Source organism: Brachionichthys hirsutus, chromosome 11 (genome assembly GCF_040956055.1).
Source record: "Brachionichthys hirsutus isolate HB-005 chromosome 11, CSIRO-AGI_Bhir_v1, whole genome shotgun sequence".
NCBI lineage: Eukaryota > Metazoa > Chordata > Actinopteri > Lophiiformes > Brachionichthyidae > Brachionichthys > Brachionichthys hirsutus.
The window spans coordinates 12,847,083-12,861,118 of NC_090907.1; the positions used below are offsets into that span (position 1 = coordinate 12,847,083).

The 14,036-nt window shown below is 48.8% G+C and overlaps 2 protein-coding genes across 2 annotated transcripts; both read left to right on the forward strand.

Annotated features, from left to right (window-relative positions):
* Nucleotides 1-1,282: 1,282 nt before the first annotated feature.
* pnkp (polynucleotide kinase 3'-phosphatase) lies at nucleotides 1,283-6,628 on the forward strand. Its single transcript, XM_068745869.1, has 17 exons — nucleotides 1,283-1,524; nucleotides 1,766-1,812; nucleotides 2,025-2,309; nucleotides 2,393-2,674; nucleotides 2,904-2,983; nucleotides 3,123-3,180; nucleotides 3,289-3,396; nucleotides 3,526-3,597; nucleotides 3,717-3,765; nucleotides 4,124-4,194; nucleotides 4,369-4,461; nucleotides 4,737-4,833; nucleotides 4,928-4,989; nucleotides 5,124-5,233; nucleotides 6,060-6,147; nucleotides 6,227-6,294; nucleotides 6,391-6,628. The coding sequence occupies exons 1-17, from the start codon at nucleotides 1,404-1,406 to the stop codon at nucleotides 6,509-6,511; spliced, it is 1,812 nt and encodes a 603-aa protein (XP_068601970.1). The 5' UTR covers nucleotides 1,283-1,403; the 3' UTR covers nucleotides 6,512-6,628.
* A 1,944-nt stretch (nucleotides 6,629-8,572) lies between these two features.
* Nucleotides 8,573-13,208, forward strand: mfrp (membrane frizzled-related protein). The gene is made up of 12 exons (XM_068745827.1): nucleotides 8,573-8,626; nucleotides 8,895-9,003; nucleotides 9,379-9,510; nucleotides 9,712-9,873; nucleotides 9,993-10,242; nucleotides 10,786-11,012; nucleotides 11,119-11,384; nucleotides 11,468-11,616; nucleotides 11,707-11,837; nucleotides 12,020-12,154; nucleotides 12,276-12,403; nucleotides 12,578-13,208. Exons 1-12 carry the CDS (start codon nucleotides 8,573-8,575, stop codon nucleotides 12,800-12,802), a joined length of 1,968 nt encoding a protein of 655 aa, XP_068601928.1. The 3' UTR covers nucleotides 12,803-13,208.
* The last annotated feature ends 828 nt before the right edge of the window (nucleotides 13,209-14,036 follow it).

A 14,036-nucleotide genomic window follows, 5' to 3' on the forward strand; every position in this document is an offset into this window, starting at 1 on the left:
GCATACCAATATGCCAGGATTCTAAGGAGACAGTTTGGCACACCTCTCTCCCTCAGCTTCAGGAACAGCTTCCGATGGTTCACCCGGTCAAATGCCTTAGAGGCATCGATGAAACCCACCAATACAGAGGAGTCTTTAGCCTTATACATGTCAATCACTTCTTTCAGACCATAAATACACATGTCAGTACCATGCTTGGTTTTAAACCCAAATTGATTGTCAGTGGTGTATTGACCTAGTATCTAAAAAGAATAACGTGGCATCTAAATATATGATTGGGTAACTCAAATTAATGTCATGGTCTCAAAATAAGCCCGTCATCTTTTGAGATGAAAATGTATACCTTTTTTTCTCGGATGTACGGTAGTCAATATTTTATTACGTATATCGTTAAGTCCTTAGTTTAAGCTTGGTAGGTGACTATTTCAAAACAGTGGGTAATTCTTTAGAGATATGTTCTTATGACTAATAGAATCTTTGATCGGATCATATCTGTGGGGTCCCCGTCTTTGAAAGTGACCTCACGCTGTCACACGGCAGCATTTCGACCAGCCACAATTTTCCAACTCCTTTACAAAAATACAATAAAGTTTGCATTAAAATCATGAGGGATGTTTGATTTCATGTTCACCAGTCAGGATCGTAACAAACAAGGCAATAAACACATTACGAGAATGTATAAAAAATTCAAAAGAAGATTGAAGGTTATAGTTAAATGTGTAATATTTAATGTTCTAGAAAAAAAAGACTTCTACATTTTTTAAAAATCTTATTTAACAATACAATAATATCTTTATATGGAGAAAACTGGACATCTTTATTAGTTATGAATTTAAAGTTATAATAAGATGGACTGTATAATAAATAAATAAACAAACAAACAGGTCCAAACCTGTCTTTGTGCCTCGCTCCTAGTTTTCTTCAGCTCCTCTCGCTTAACTGGGCGGAGGAGCAACTGCGCAACAACGAAAATGTGAACGACAAAAACAGGAGAACTGACACCGCAAATACGACATGCATGCAGAAAGGGGTCGCTTTTATCACGTGGCCTTTGGTTTGCGTAAACAAATAAAAAAAATGCTAATTGATTTTGGCATGCAGAAAGAAAAGTGACAAATACATTTTTGTTTCCGGAAACTCGGAACAATGAAAGTCCTAAGCGGAACCCTTAAAAGGAACACGTTTCTAGACGAGTGTAATTTTCTGACGGACCTGCTGTCGCACTACAAAACAAGTCCCCTTCTCGGGTCTGCCTTCCTGACACTGCTCTTTAACAAACAAACTCAAACAGATCGTGATAAACCACGTAGCACGTGAAATATTAAAAGTAGTTTCGGTTCATTCGCAGCTCACGCGCGTTGCTTACAAAGTAAAGTTGTCCACGTAAGAGGTCGCGCGCTTGGATGTCGTGCACGCTGGTCGGTCCCTCTGGGGCGCGCACCTCTCTTTTGGACGGGCGAGCTGTGGTTCTGGGCCGAGGACCGGAGACGGGAGTCGCCGACAAACGGTGCTCCAGGCACCAGGGTGAGGCGCGCCTCCACGCGAACACGCCGTGTGTTTACGTGACGCGCGCGCGCGCGCGCGACCTGTTGTCTTGTTTACCTCCAGACAGTTATTCTGTGTCGTGATTTGATTGGAAGTTATTCTAATGAAATGCTGTTCTAATGAAATGTGTCGGACTGAGTGGAATCATTTCGTGTTTCTCTGATCGAGCTATTCTAATGAAATGTGTGGACTGAGTGGAATCATTTCGTGTTTCTTGCAGTGAAGGCTGTGGCTTGTTTCGCAGACCAGGATGTCATTATAACTCAGGTAGGAAAACAAATATTTAAGCCGAGCCCCGCGTGACAAACAATAAAATTGTGACTAGCAGGCTGTGCAGACACGGGTCAACTTTGACACACCTTTTTAAAAACAGATTTACTGCGTTGACCCACCCTGGTGATCTAGTACCAGTAATCATTAACCTCTAACTGCACGGATGTTGCAGTCCAATGCCCATACATGTCACATTTCTCCCACAGCTGGGCCCAAACCCGTCTTTCCTGGACGGCGAGAAGCTGGGACGAGGCCAGTCCGGTAAACTCACTCACGGAGGTACCCTTTTCCTGGTGAACCAGGACCACCCGTTTAAACTGCACTTCTCTATGAGCCCAAACGGAGCACCCACCGGTGCTGCACAGAAAGGGTTAAAAGAAGCAGCTGAGACAAAGGTCACGAGACATGAGCGAGAGAACGAGAAAGAGGCGCAGTCGAGTCCAAATCCAAAGCGCAGCATCAAGGACTTCTTTTCTCCCGCTTCCGTGAAGGTAAAACATTGGATTATGTTCCGAGATCAAACGACGTCAAAGGCAAATAACAAGTTTGTTTTATTTCTTATTTCCTTTTAAAGCCGACCAAAAGACAAGCGAGCCCAGAGAGTGGCCAGACTGAGGTGAAGCGCCATCGAGGAGCTGAGAAGGCCTCAGATCAAAGTCCGGGGCACGAGGAGCAGGAGAGACTGGCAGAGGAGAAGCTGAAGCAGCTGCGGGATTTAGCACAGAAGGCTATGGATGCCCAGTCTTCATCATCTCCATCCTCCTTTCCATCTTCAGAGGGCTGCGTGAAGAGCAGCTGGCAACAGATGGACAACCTGCTGGTGTACACTGCTGCGGGCGTGAAGGGGAGCGACAAGGTCCGTCCCGTTTCAGATGCTTCAGTTCCGCGTTCATTTATGTGTCTGTTCGTGTCGTGTGTTTTCAGCATCGGTCGTTAAATCAGGTCGGTAATCAGAGGATCAATCGGTTAGTGCGGGCGAGTTTGGTGGGTAACGATCTCACCGCCGCTCCGCCGGACCCTAAATGAATCTGCTAGCAGGCTGTGGCTAATGTGTGGACCCTGTCTCTACTTTGGGTCCTCTCCAGATTGCTGGATTTGACATAGATGGCTGCATCATCACCACCAAATCTGGCAAAGTCTTCCCAACGGCACCAGACGACTGGAAGTACGCCGACAGTCTCGGTTTCAGATTCAGTTTCAGAGACGACCACACAACAGCCTTTCTCTTTCTTTCTCCAGCAACGTATGACGATGAGGATTTGCCTTTGGGTAGCACTTTCTAATTCTCTTTGTGTGTCTGTCAGGATTTTGTATCCTGAGATTCGGCCCAAACTGCACAGCTTGCTGAAGACGGGATACAAGGTGGTGGAATCGCAAAGCAAACCCTGTGAAGGATAAACCTCTCAGAGAATTCGGCTCTGTGTTTCTCCCTGGACTTCCTAACGTAGCCTTGCTCCTCTGGTCCTCCAGGTGGCGTTCTTCACCAACCAGCTCGGAATCGCTAGAGGCAAGCTGCGACCGGAGGTCTTTAAGTCTAAAGTAGAGGACATCCTAGCCTCGCTGCAGCTCCCCGTGCAGGTTGGTCGAGTTTTAGGCTCACTACCGTCATCCCAGCTGACTACGGGGCCAGAGGAGGGATACACCCCAGATGAGACGCCAGCTCATCGCCTTTAATAAGCTGTTAAATCCTCTCCGTGTCTGTGTCAGGTGTTCGTAGCCACCGGTCCCGGCGTCTGCAGGAAGCCAGCGATGGGAATGTGGGATCACTTGTGCGTCAAGGTAAACAGTTGGAGCCGCGCCTCGTGCATTGTTTTTGTGGCAGCGAGACAAAGCTGTCCTGTAATCACGCCTCACTGTCTTGTTTACTGACGCGTTTACTGACGCGCATCCATTTCCAGGAAAATGAATGCGTGACTGTGGACCGGACACAGAGTCTTTACGTAGGAGGTAAGCAAGAAGGGCATCGAGCTGCGCTGACGTAACAATAAATAAAGTAAAATAAAGCCTTTTGTTTAATCATCATAGACCAACCCTGTTTACTGCGATAACAATGACTTGAATGTTTACCCCAGTCGGCCCACGGCATCCTGAAATCTGCCCGAACCCTTATCGGCGCGCTTTACGGCCGAAACCGAACTCAAAGTGGAGAAATTCAACGAGAGCAGGCTCTGCAAGCTGCACCGTTGATTCCCAGACAGCCAGAGCGACTTGAGCACACACGCGCACACACACACACACACACACACACACACACACACACACACACACACACACACACAGCTTCTGACATTACCTCTGTGCACAGATGCTGCTGGCAGGCCAGAGAACTGGGCTCCGGGGAAGAAGAAGAAGGATTTCTCCTGCAGCGATCGACTGGTGAGATTGTTACTGAGGCTAAACGTTTTAACGACGTCGGGATACTCCTCCTCCTCCTCCTTGTGTTCTCCTCCACCCACCTGGAACTTGTTGTGTGGGGCTTTTTTTTTCGTTTTGTATCTTGCGTTTCATCTTCAAAATGTTTGCCTAATGTTGCTCTTCTGGCTTTTGCAGTTTGCTCTGAACATTGGGCTGCAGTTCTTCACCCCGGAGGAATACTTCCTCGAGTGGAAGAGCGCTCGCTACAGCTTACCTCATTTTGATCCAGTAAGCAAACGGCTGTTACCTGCTGGCTTCCTGTTTTCATTTTTGTCGATCCTTCCCTGACTCATAGGCAGAACATTAATTTGTCCTCATTTAGGAACATTGCATGTCACCACTGCTGCGTTACAGTTTACAAGCCAATTAGACGCAAACTACTTGACAGATGACTATGAAACTGGGTGGAGGGGTGAATCATGCGGCATCAAAGTAATAATGGCTCCATTGTGAGTCCAAATTCAGATTACGGGATTAGTAATAAGTGCTTTTCCTTTATCTAGAGGGCTCTAGAGAGCAACGCGAGGCTCTACGACCCGCCGTCTGCCTCGCTCACCTCCAGCCAGCCAGAGGTCGTTGTTGCCGTGGGTTTCCCTGCATGTAAGGGAGAATACACGGCGCAGCATGGCTCTTAATGCTCCCCTCCTGGTGGCATTGTTTGACCCCTGTCCCCCCCGCTTCCCTTTCTCCTCAGCGGGTAAATCCACCTTCTTCCACACCCACATTGTCCCGGAAGGCTACGCATACATCAACAGAGTGAGTGGACGCGACGACGGCGATCTAATCACCGGCGTGGTATCTCGTTTGTACATGAGATGTAAATTGTCTTTCATTAAAGTGCTTGTACTTTGATTCATTCGTCTGAGATGTAGACTTTTTGTTTTGTGCAGGACACACTCGGTTCATGGCAAAGCTGCGTGTCGGCGTGCCGGCGGGCTCTGAAGGAGGGCCGCAGTGTCGTCGTGGACAACACCAACCCAGACGCGGAGTCACGCAAACGGTAATGCACACCTGTGGGATGTGTGTGTGTGCCGCTTCATGTTTCAGTGTGCGTGTACACACTGCTGGAAGTTCGGACACGCCACATTCAACCATGTTTCACGACGGCTTACATTGTAGATACAAACTATGAAGCAGGATATATGGAATTATGTAGTTAACAAAAGATCTAAACAGAACACTAAATGTGTTGTATATTTGAGATTCCTTCGCTTTGATGCCATCCCTCGTCGTTCTCTCAGTGAGCTTCAGGAGGGCGTCGCCCGAAAGGCTCTTCTCTTCACTGGCTTCTCTTGTCACGGCTCCTTTGTGGGTTTACTTGCCTTCTTAATGGGGTGAACTTGGGACCATCAGTTGTGCAGTGCAGCAGTCAGGTGGGCCACACAGTTCACAGCCCTATTTGAAGATGGTTGGAATCCATATGCAATCCATCCAGGATTGGAGTCATTTCACATTTTTTGTTTCCTACATCATTCCATATGTGTTTGTTGTTTGTTTTGAGGCCTTCACTGAGAATCTACACCTTAAATAGTCATAAAAATAAAGAAAACCATTTAATAAGAGGGTGTGTCCAACATCGTTTTCTTGTATACTCAAGATCCAGCTCGCCGGGTTCTTTTGTAAACCTGCAAACAGGTTAGAAAAGCAACGCGAGACGAAGCTTCACTATTGGATTAAGTGTAATCGTATACCGGGACATGGATTAGTGTATTAGAAGGCAGGAGAGGTATTCAGTTACTGCAATCACTTTATTTTGGGACGGTTGTCCAACAATGGATTCAAAAGGGCACTTCAGACGCGTTTTAATAATGGTGTGTGTTTTGAAGCTACGTGGACGTGGCGAAGGCTGCAGGAGTTCCCTGCCGCTGTTTCCACTTCTCAGCCTCTCTGGAGCAAGCAAAGCACAACAACCGAGTAGGATGAGCGCTCCACACGGTCAGCCATTGGTCCAGTCGCTTCTGAGTGTTGTTTAATTCAACACTGTTGTTCCCAGTTCCGTGAGATGGCTCCATCCGACTGCAAACACGCAAAGGTCAATGACATGGTGTTCCACAGCTACAAGTAAGGAACAGCCTTTCCGCTCTCACGCTCATAAAACATACTTGTGTTTGCTCGGTTCAAATAAAAAGGTTTTAATCTGGATTTCTCTCTGAACAGGAAACACTTTGTGGCTCCTGCTCTTTCTGAGGGTTTCGCTGAAATCCTCCACGTCCACTTTGTCCCGAAATTCAGCGACAGCCAATCAGAAACACTGTTCCGACAGTTTTCCGAGGGCTGATTGGACACTGGTGATTTTGACATTGACACAGAAAAAAAGCAGCCTTGAAGCAGATTATAGATGTCCTGTAAACCCAAAGTCTTCAGCGCATCATGTTTTAAATATTAAAGAAAACAATGTGACAAGAATTTCTTTCAGTATTTTGTTTGATTTTTATTACAGCACATCTTCCATTACAAATGAATGTGCTGCACCGCAGCCATGCCGATCAATGGTAAAGCTCTCCTGGGTTCTCCGTGCTCTTGTGTTTTCAGGCAACGGAAGCTGTAAGTGTTGGTTCATTCAGCTCGGGCAGGAACTGGATGTCTTCGCCCGGGTGCTGTTTCAGACGCGGAATCATCTTGAACAGGTCAATGTGAAAGTCACGAGCGTCTGGAGGTGGCATGTTGCTGCTGAGTTGAGTGGGCCACACACATCCACGGTGCCCCAGCTCAGTAATCCCACCTTGGAGATTTAAGGGTCCCATATTATTCCCTTTCTCCACAAGTTAACGCAGTTCTCAGGCACTTATATGAAATATCTGTGACAGTCTTTGGTCGAAATAGCAAACAGATGCTGCAGGACAGCGTCCCTCATTTCTGTCTCAAACAGATGCTGCAGGACAGCGTCCCTCATTTCTGTCTCAAACAGATGCTGCAGGACAGCGTCCCTCATTTCTGTCTCAAACAGATGCTGCAGGACAGCGTCCCTCATTTCTGTCTCAAACAGATGCTGCAAGGACAGCGTCCCTCATTTCTGTCTCAAACAGATTCTGCAGGACAGCGTCCCTCTTTTCTGTCTCAAACAGATTCTGCAGGACAGCGTCCCTCATTTCTGTCTCAAACAGATGCTGCAGGACAGCGTCCCTCATTTCTATCTCAAACAGATGCTGCAGGACAGCGTCCCTCTTTTCTGTCTCAAACAGATGCTGCAGGACAGTGTCCCTCATTTCTGAGGGACGCTGTCCTGCAGGAGCTTGAGCTCCAAAGGAGAATCGGAGAGGAGCAGATTGCAGAACTTCACCAGAGCCTGCGCTCCCAGAAGGAAAGGGAGAGAAAGAACCTGCAGGAGCACAAAGACGAGGTGACCCATCTGAACAAACTCCTTGAGAACCAGGAGCAGCAGCTCGTCAAAGCCAACCGTCAAGCAGAGAATCTCGGGAAGGTATTGGACGAGCTGAATGACACCAACCAAGCTCTGGTAACAATCCAAGGTCAGCACCTCAGCGGTATCGAGAAAAACCGGCTGCTGAAGGAGACCATTGAGCATCAGAAGGAGGAGGCCTCTAAGATGGAGGAGCGTTTCACAGAAATCTCTGTCTCTTGAGCACCAGCGGCTCACCCCCAGTGTTGGGCAAGTTACTCAAGATCAGTAATATATTACTTATTACTAGATACTTTAGTTACTTTCCCTGCTAATCCTGTAAAGTGCCTTGAGATGACTTTATGTTGTGATCTGGCGCTATATAAATAAAACTGAACTGAATTGAATTGAACACTGGTCACCCCACACTATAACAACATGGTGTCAGAGAATAAAACTCGGGTTTTAACGTTATGCGCTTACATGCATTTGTATTTGTGCGCTTGTGAGGCTGCAAAGTGAATAGAGCCTTTTAGGTGCTCAGAAAAACATTATAGTGATTACAGGGGTGAAACAGGGACTCCCACCGAGCCTTCCTCCATCCTCCTCCTCCTCCTCCTCCTCCTCCCAGGAGCTCAGTCCTCTCAGCTGACTCGGCTTTATTCAGCAGCGTGAAGGAGTTTGAAACATTTGTGACCAAGTCAAATGCAGGATGCTGCTAAATCAAACGGCATTAGAAGAGGGGTGGCGGCCGATGGGAATACTTTTACACGTTTAATATTTATATATTTTTAATCTGATTACACTGCTGCAGGAGTGAAGTCTCTGTGCTGCACTTCAGGGGACGTTTACAGTTTGATCAACAAGCGGACAATGTTTAACAAACCCGGGAGAACATCTTCAGCATCCCATCTTCACAAAGTCATCGCTAACGTCTTCCTCACACCGTCTGGCTGATCTAAGCGAAGCGGAGCTCTGAAAGTCTGACAGCGGCCAGAGATGTCTGACCTCAGCCGAGTCGCAGTGTTCCCCGACTCCTCCGATCTCTGTGAGGCGAGTGACGATGACGACGACGATGTTGAATGAATGGAAATGTCGTCAGAACAGCTTAAAGCGCAAATGTTTTGAAGGGATCGACAGACAGACACAGAAAATAAAGCTGGCAAACACGCTATAGCAGCAAAAGCCCGAGCACGTTAAATTGAGTGTATTTAATTCACCATTCTTACTCAAAGAAGGATGATTTGTATTTATTTATTTATAAATCACAGTCTTGATCTTCCGTTAGCTCTCTCTTTTGTTTCTGTTCTGCTCCTCTCAGAATGTGTTCTTCAACCCGGCCTTTGAACTCGGGGGCGTGCAAGAGGAAAGGATGGAGGGATTCAGGACATCCACGTCGACCCCTGAACTAATCAAGGCACCGCCAGCTAGTGGGTCAACCAATGAGGATGCTGCTTTTCCTCACTAACATTATTATTGCATAGCTTCAGCTTTAAATCAATCCTCTAGAAAAAGAGAGGAAGAATGTGTGAAGCATCGTTAGTAGACGTATCAGTACATTTCACGCACACACACACACACACACACAACATGGCTGCTGGTCCTGGAGGTGATGGAAGTGATTTCAATTATATTTTTGGATTACTTTTTCTATAGAATAAGCTAATCCTTTAAACTACAACAGCATTCCGCGTTTACGAGTTCTCGCACTTCAGTAAACAACAATGGAGAGGAGACAGTCATCATCTCTAACGTCCAGCCTCTGACCTCACATGGCAACGTGCGTTTATCGCCATTGATCTCAGGCTGGGGTCTGCTCGGGGTCTGCGTGATGCACCTGCGGGCCCCCGGGAGTGGGTGGGGCGTGGTGGTGGTATCGGCCGCCGCCCTGCTGCTGCTGGCGACCTTCGGCTTGGTGCTAGCCCTCATCCTCACACGTGAGTCGCAGTTGATTCTATACATTCAGGTTCGTACTATATGTGCCTTCATATACGTTGAATGCAAAGTTGTTTAAAGGGGAATGTCGTGAATATTAAGATCCTTCTGAACATTTCAGAGATGAGTTATTATTCCTTGCTACATTATGTCTGACTTTTCTATCCATGCAGTCACGCTTTAATTCCTACGTCTGTATTTAGAGTTGCAAGGCCAGGCAGAGGAGGGCCAGTTTTTGGCCACCCTCCCTTCAGAACTACTGGCTGCAGGAGGTGGATCAGCCCCTACTTTACCCCCAAACCCTGCCAGCCAGCAGGACAGTGCAGCTGCACCTCAGCCCACCAGCGTCCCACCGCCCGGAACCGGTGAGGCACTCGAGCGGAATGCTGGCTTACATTGTAATATACAATCTTTGATGGCTCATTTCTTTTTCCGTCTGTTTCTAATCTGGTGATTGCTTCCTTTTGCGCTCCCTTCCTCTCAGCTTGTGGAGGGGTATTGACTGACTCGGAGGGCAGTTTCAGTTCCCCAAACCACCCCGGAGCCTACCCACCCAACTCGCTGTGTGTGTGGGTGATCCGAGTCCCGCCCCCCTCCCTGGTCCAGATCCACGTCTCCTCTCTGGCGGTGGAGGGACCGTCTCCGTGTCTGTTTGACTGGCTTGAAGTGCAGGAGCAGAAAGAGCAGATCTCTCTGGCAACCAGGTCGAGTAGACTCCGTCAAACTGATCCATAGTCCAGGATCTCCTCTGGATTATCACCAAAATTGTATCAGCTGTTCCTGGTAACATTCCCAACAGAATTTCATCCAGATCCGTCCAGAACGTTTTGAGTTATCTTGCTAAGGGTCGAACGGACAAACATTAATCATATGCTTTTGCTTCAAGAGGCGATTGAACTCTGCCGTCCACGCTTCAAAGATATCGACAAATGTTCTAATTTCTTTATGGATTGTTTAACTTACTACGACTTCACTGGGAAATGCATATTTGAGAACATAAAAATGAGAGCTTCATTTCCAATCAGAGCGCACGCTGGTCTCAAATGGTTGATTACGCAAAATTCTCTTTTCAAAAATAATAGACGAATCATGTTCCCTCCGTGAGATCATACGCTCCATGTCATAATGTTAAATTGTTGGCAGATGGCGCTGAAGGTCTGTTTATAACGAAGTGCCTCTGATGCCCCCGGGTTGGTGTGATCCCTGCAAAGCAACACGTTTGTTGGATCGTCTCACAATTCTGTTGCGTCATTTACGCCTAAATCCCTCAAAAGAAGTTGCAGCAAAAAGCAGAAACCTAAGAGGCACCTGGAATGCCGTAAAATACAGAACAAGCTGATGCTGACGTGCTTGGCCTTCCTTCCTTCCTTCAGGTTCTGTGGTAATGTGGCCCCCCCAACAGTCCACACGAACAGCAGCACGGCGTGCGTCACCTTCCGCTCCGACAGCAGCATCGCGGCCGGTGGTTTCGTTGCACATTACAAAGCCACGTTGCCGGGACGCGGTCAGTGGATGCGTGTCTCTGAACACACACACACACACACACACACACACACACACGTGCTCCTGTGCTTTCATCCGCCTGTGCTTTTTTGGGTGTGTGTTCTCAGAGAGCTGCTCCAGAGGGGAGTTCACGTGTGACGACGGCCTGTGTTTGCTGCCCGTGTCTGTGTGCGACGGCCGTCCCGACTGCCCCGACCGGACAGACGAGGCATCCTGCAGCCACAAACACGCAGGTGAGGGCACGCCGGCCAAGTCCCCTCGGATGCTGGCTTTTAATGAATCAAATCCATTCACAGAATGCGGCGGTCAAAGGGCCGGCGCGCACGGCTTCCTGTCGAGCCCCAACCACCCCGGATCGTATCCGCACCAGCAGGTACTTTTCTAACCATGTTTAGGCTCGCACAATAGACGGGCTACAGGAAGACGCAGCCCCGTCCGCGTCGGTTTCCCCGTCAGGTGTGCGTATGGCACGTATCTGTCGAGGAGGGTCACGCCGTCACGCTGAGCTTTCGTAACTTCAGCCTTGAGACGCAGGACTTGTGTGAGTTTGATTATGTGGAGGTGCACGACGGCATTGACACCCACACAGGAAGCGTGCTGGGACGGTGAGACACACCTGCGTCCGTCCTCGTTCCTTTATGGCGAGGTGTGTTACTACTGCAGTATGGGGAAGCAGCTTTTCCTCTACGCTTCAGGTTTTGCGGCCCCTCCGTCCCTCCAGACCTGACGTCCTCTGGCCCCCACATGACTGTGGTGTTTGTGGCCGATGACGGAGTATCCGACAGCGGCTTCAACGCGACCTATCGGGCCGTGTCTGCTCTGGACAGTGAGTTTGTCTTTTTTTAGATATACTTCCTGTTTCCTGTGTTTCTATTTCCTTTCTTCTACCCTTCCAGTAGTAGAATCCCAACTCGAAGCCCACATTATCTCCTATTTCCCGGTGCCTCTTCCTCATGCCCTTCACGGTTCATTGTATCCAACCCTGCGTGTTTTCCTGTGTATTTAAAGGGTCATGTGGCCCCAGTCAGTTTGCCTGCAGTACGGGGGAGTGTCTAAACCAGCAGTGGGCGTGTGACGGTTGGAACGACTGCCCTGATGGGGCAGATGAAAAGGACTGTGGTAACTCCACCTACCCTCCCTTCAGTGAGTCTTATCTCTGACCCCCCCCCCCCCCCGGGCAGATACGTTGGTTTTCATTTAGAGTTCTGTTGAAGTTCTGATTCTGTGGAAACCAGATGATAAATGGTTTTCTCCGTGCCGTCAGCTTCACCTTGTGAGCTCATCGAGGTTGAGATGTGTCAAGGTCTCAGCTACAACCGCACCTCTTTCCCAAACATCTGGCTGTCCGTTACTGATCAGAAAGAAGCTTCCGCACTCCTGCGACAGTATCGGGTAAAAGTTCCTTCCGTAACGTTCCTTCTTTTACTTGATGCTGAATGATGCTTCAAAATCAGCAAAAACAAAAACAAAGTGGCACATTGGGTATACTGTAGCTTCCTTTAATAACTGGATGCCCGTTTCAAACCAGACACCCAACCTCACACACTCCCCCTCTTTGCGGTCCAGGTGCTGAAGCCGCTGGCGTGCTTTGAGCCCCTGCGGCGGCTGGTGTGTGGGATGTTTCTTCCTCGGTGCAGCCCCCAGGGCGGCGTCCTCCAGCCGTGCCGCTCGGTCTGCTCCTGTGCTGAGCAGCAATGCAGACAGGCCCTTCGCCTCTTCTCCTTCAGCTGGCCCTTCAACTGCCACCTCCTCACTGACTCCCAAGACCCTGAGGAGTGTTCACTGCCCTGATGCTCCACGCGTTTGACGTTTCCATCGTGTTGTTGAAGACGTTTCGCCTTTCACCCAAGATGCTTCTTCAGTTCTGAGAGGCTGGTAGAGAGTTTAGATGCTAATACTCATGCTGAAGCAGAAAACAAAGCAACAAAAAAGGGGCCAAAACCTGCTGCCCGCTGCCCTCCAGAACCAGAGCCTGTTCTTCCTTCGGCCCATTCTGATGACTGTTGGAGGACCTGATCACAGATCTGCAGAGAGAGAACCCTGGAGTCCGTCGCATCAGATTTATCCCAGGGGGTAGGATGACACAATGACAAAGAAATCCGCTGAACTTAACTTTTCATGCTGCACCCCTTAAGCAGAGGTGATGAAGTCAAGCTTGCATCTATAATTAAATGTAAAGTTGTTTTTGTTTTTACTAACCCTGCTAATAAACAAATACAAAAGTCAAAGTACAGTATTGCTTTCAGAAACATTTCCTCCTTGGCCAAGGTAATGGAGCAGAGCGCCAAGCCGTCCATTACCAAAAGGCTTTCACCGATGCATGAGCTGATGACGAGAAGCTTCGTTAATGTCGGAGCTGCTTATTTCCCCACAGAACAAAGAATGTTAATGAATCTCCTCGGACAAATCTCATTCATTACCTGTCCCGGTTAACGGGGGACGCATCACCCGGTTAAAGGGGGACGTACCACCCGGTTAAAGGGGGATGCACCAGGTTAAAGGGGGACGCACCACCCGGTTAAAGGGGGACGCACCACCCGGTTAAAGGGGGATGCACCAGGTTAAAGGGGGATGCACCAGGTTAAAGGGGGACGCATCACCCGGTTAAAGGGGGATGCACCAGGTTAAAGGGGGACGTACCACCCGGTTAAAGGGGGACGCATCACCCGGTTAAAGGGGGATGCACCAGGTTAAAGGGGGACGCACAACCCGGTTAAAGGGGGATGCACCAGGTTAAAGGGGGACGCATCACCCGGTTAAAGGGGGATGCACCAGGTTAAAGGGGGACGCACAACCCGGTTAAAGGGGGATGCACCAGGTTAAAGGGGGACGCATCACCCGGTTAAAGGGGGATGCACCAGGTTAAAGGGGGACGCATCACCCGGTTAAAGGGGGACGCACCACCCGGTTAAAGGGGGACGCATCACCCGGTTAAAAGGGGACGCACCACCCGGTTAAAGGGGGACGCACCACCCGGTTAAAGGGGGACGCACCACCCGGTTAAAGGGGGACGCGTCACCCGGTT

Bases quoted from the DNA above. Each gene is read 5' to 3' on its own strand.
- pnkp (XM_068745869.1), top strand. From the start codon at position 1,404: ATGTCGTGCACGCTGGTCGGTCCCTCTGGGGCGCGCACCTCTCTTTTG. The intron at 2,310-2,392 runs GTAAAACATTGG...TTCCTTTTAAAG, and splicing joins TTTCTCCCGCTTCCGTGAAG to CCGACCAAAAGACAAGCGAG. The intron at 2,675-2,903 runs GTCCGTCCCGTT...GGTCCTCTCCAG, and splicing joins GCGTGAAGGGGAGCGACAAG to ATTGCTGGATTTGACATAGA.
- mfrp (XM_068745827.1), top strand. From the start codon at position 8,573: ATGTCTGACCTCAGCCGAGTCGCAGTGTTCCCCGACTCCTCCGATCTC. The intron at 9,511-9,711 runs GTGAGTCGCAGT...GTCTGTATTTAG, and splicing joins GCTAGCCCTCATCCTCACAC to AGTTGCAAGGCCAGGCAGAG. The intron at 9,874-9,992 runs GTGAGGCACTCG...CCTTCCTCTCAG, and splicing joins CGTCCCACCGCCCGGAACCG to CTTGTGGAGGGGTATTGACT.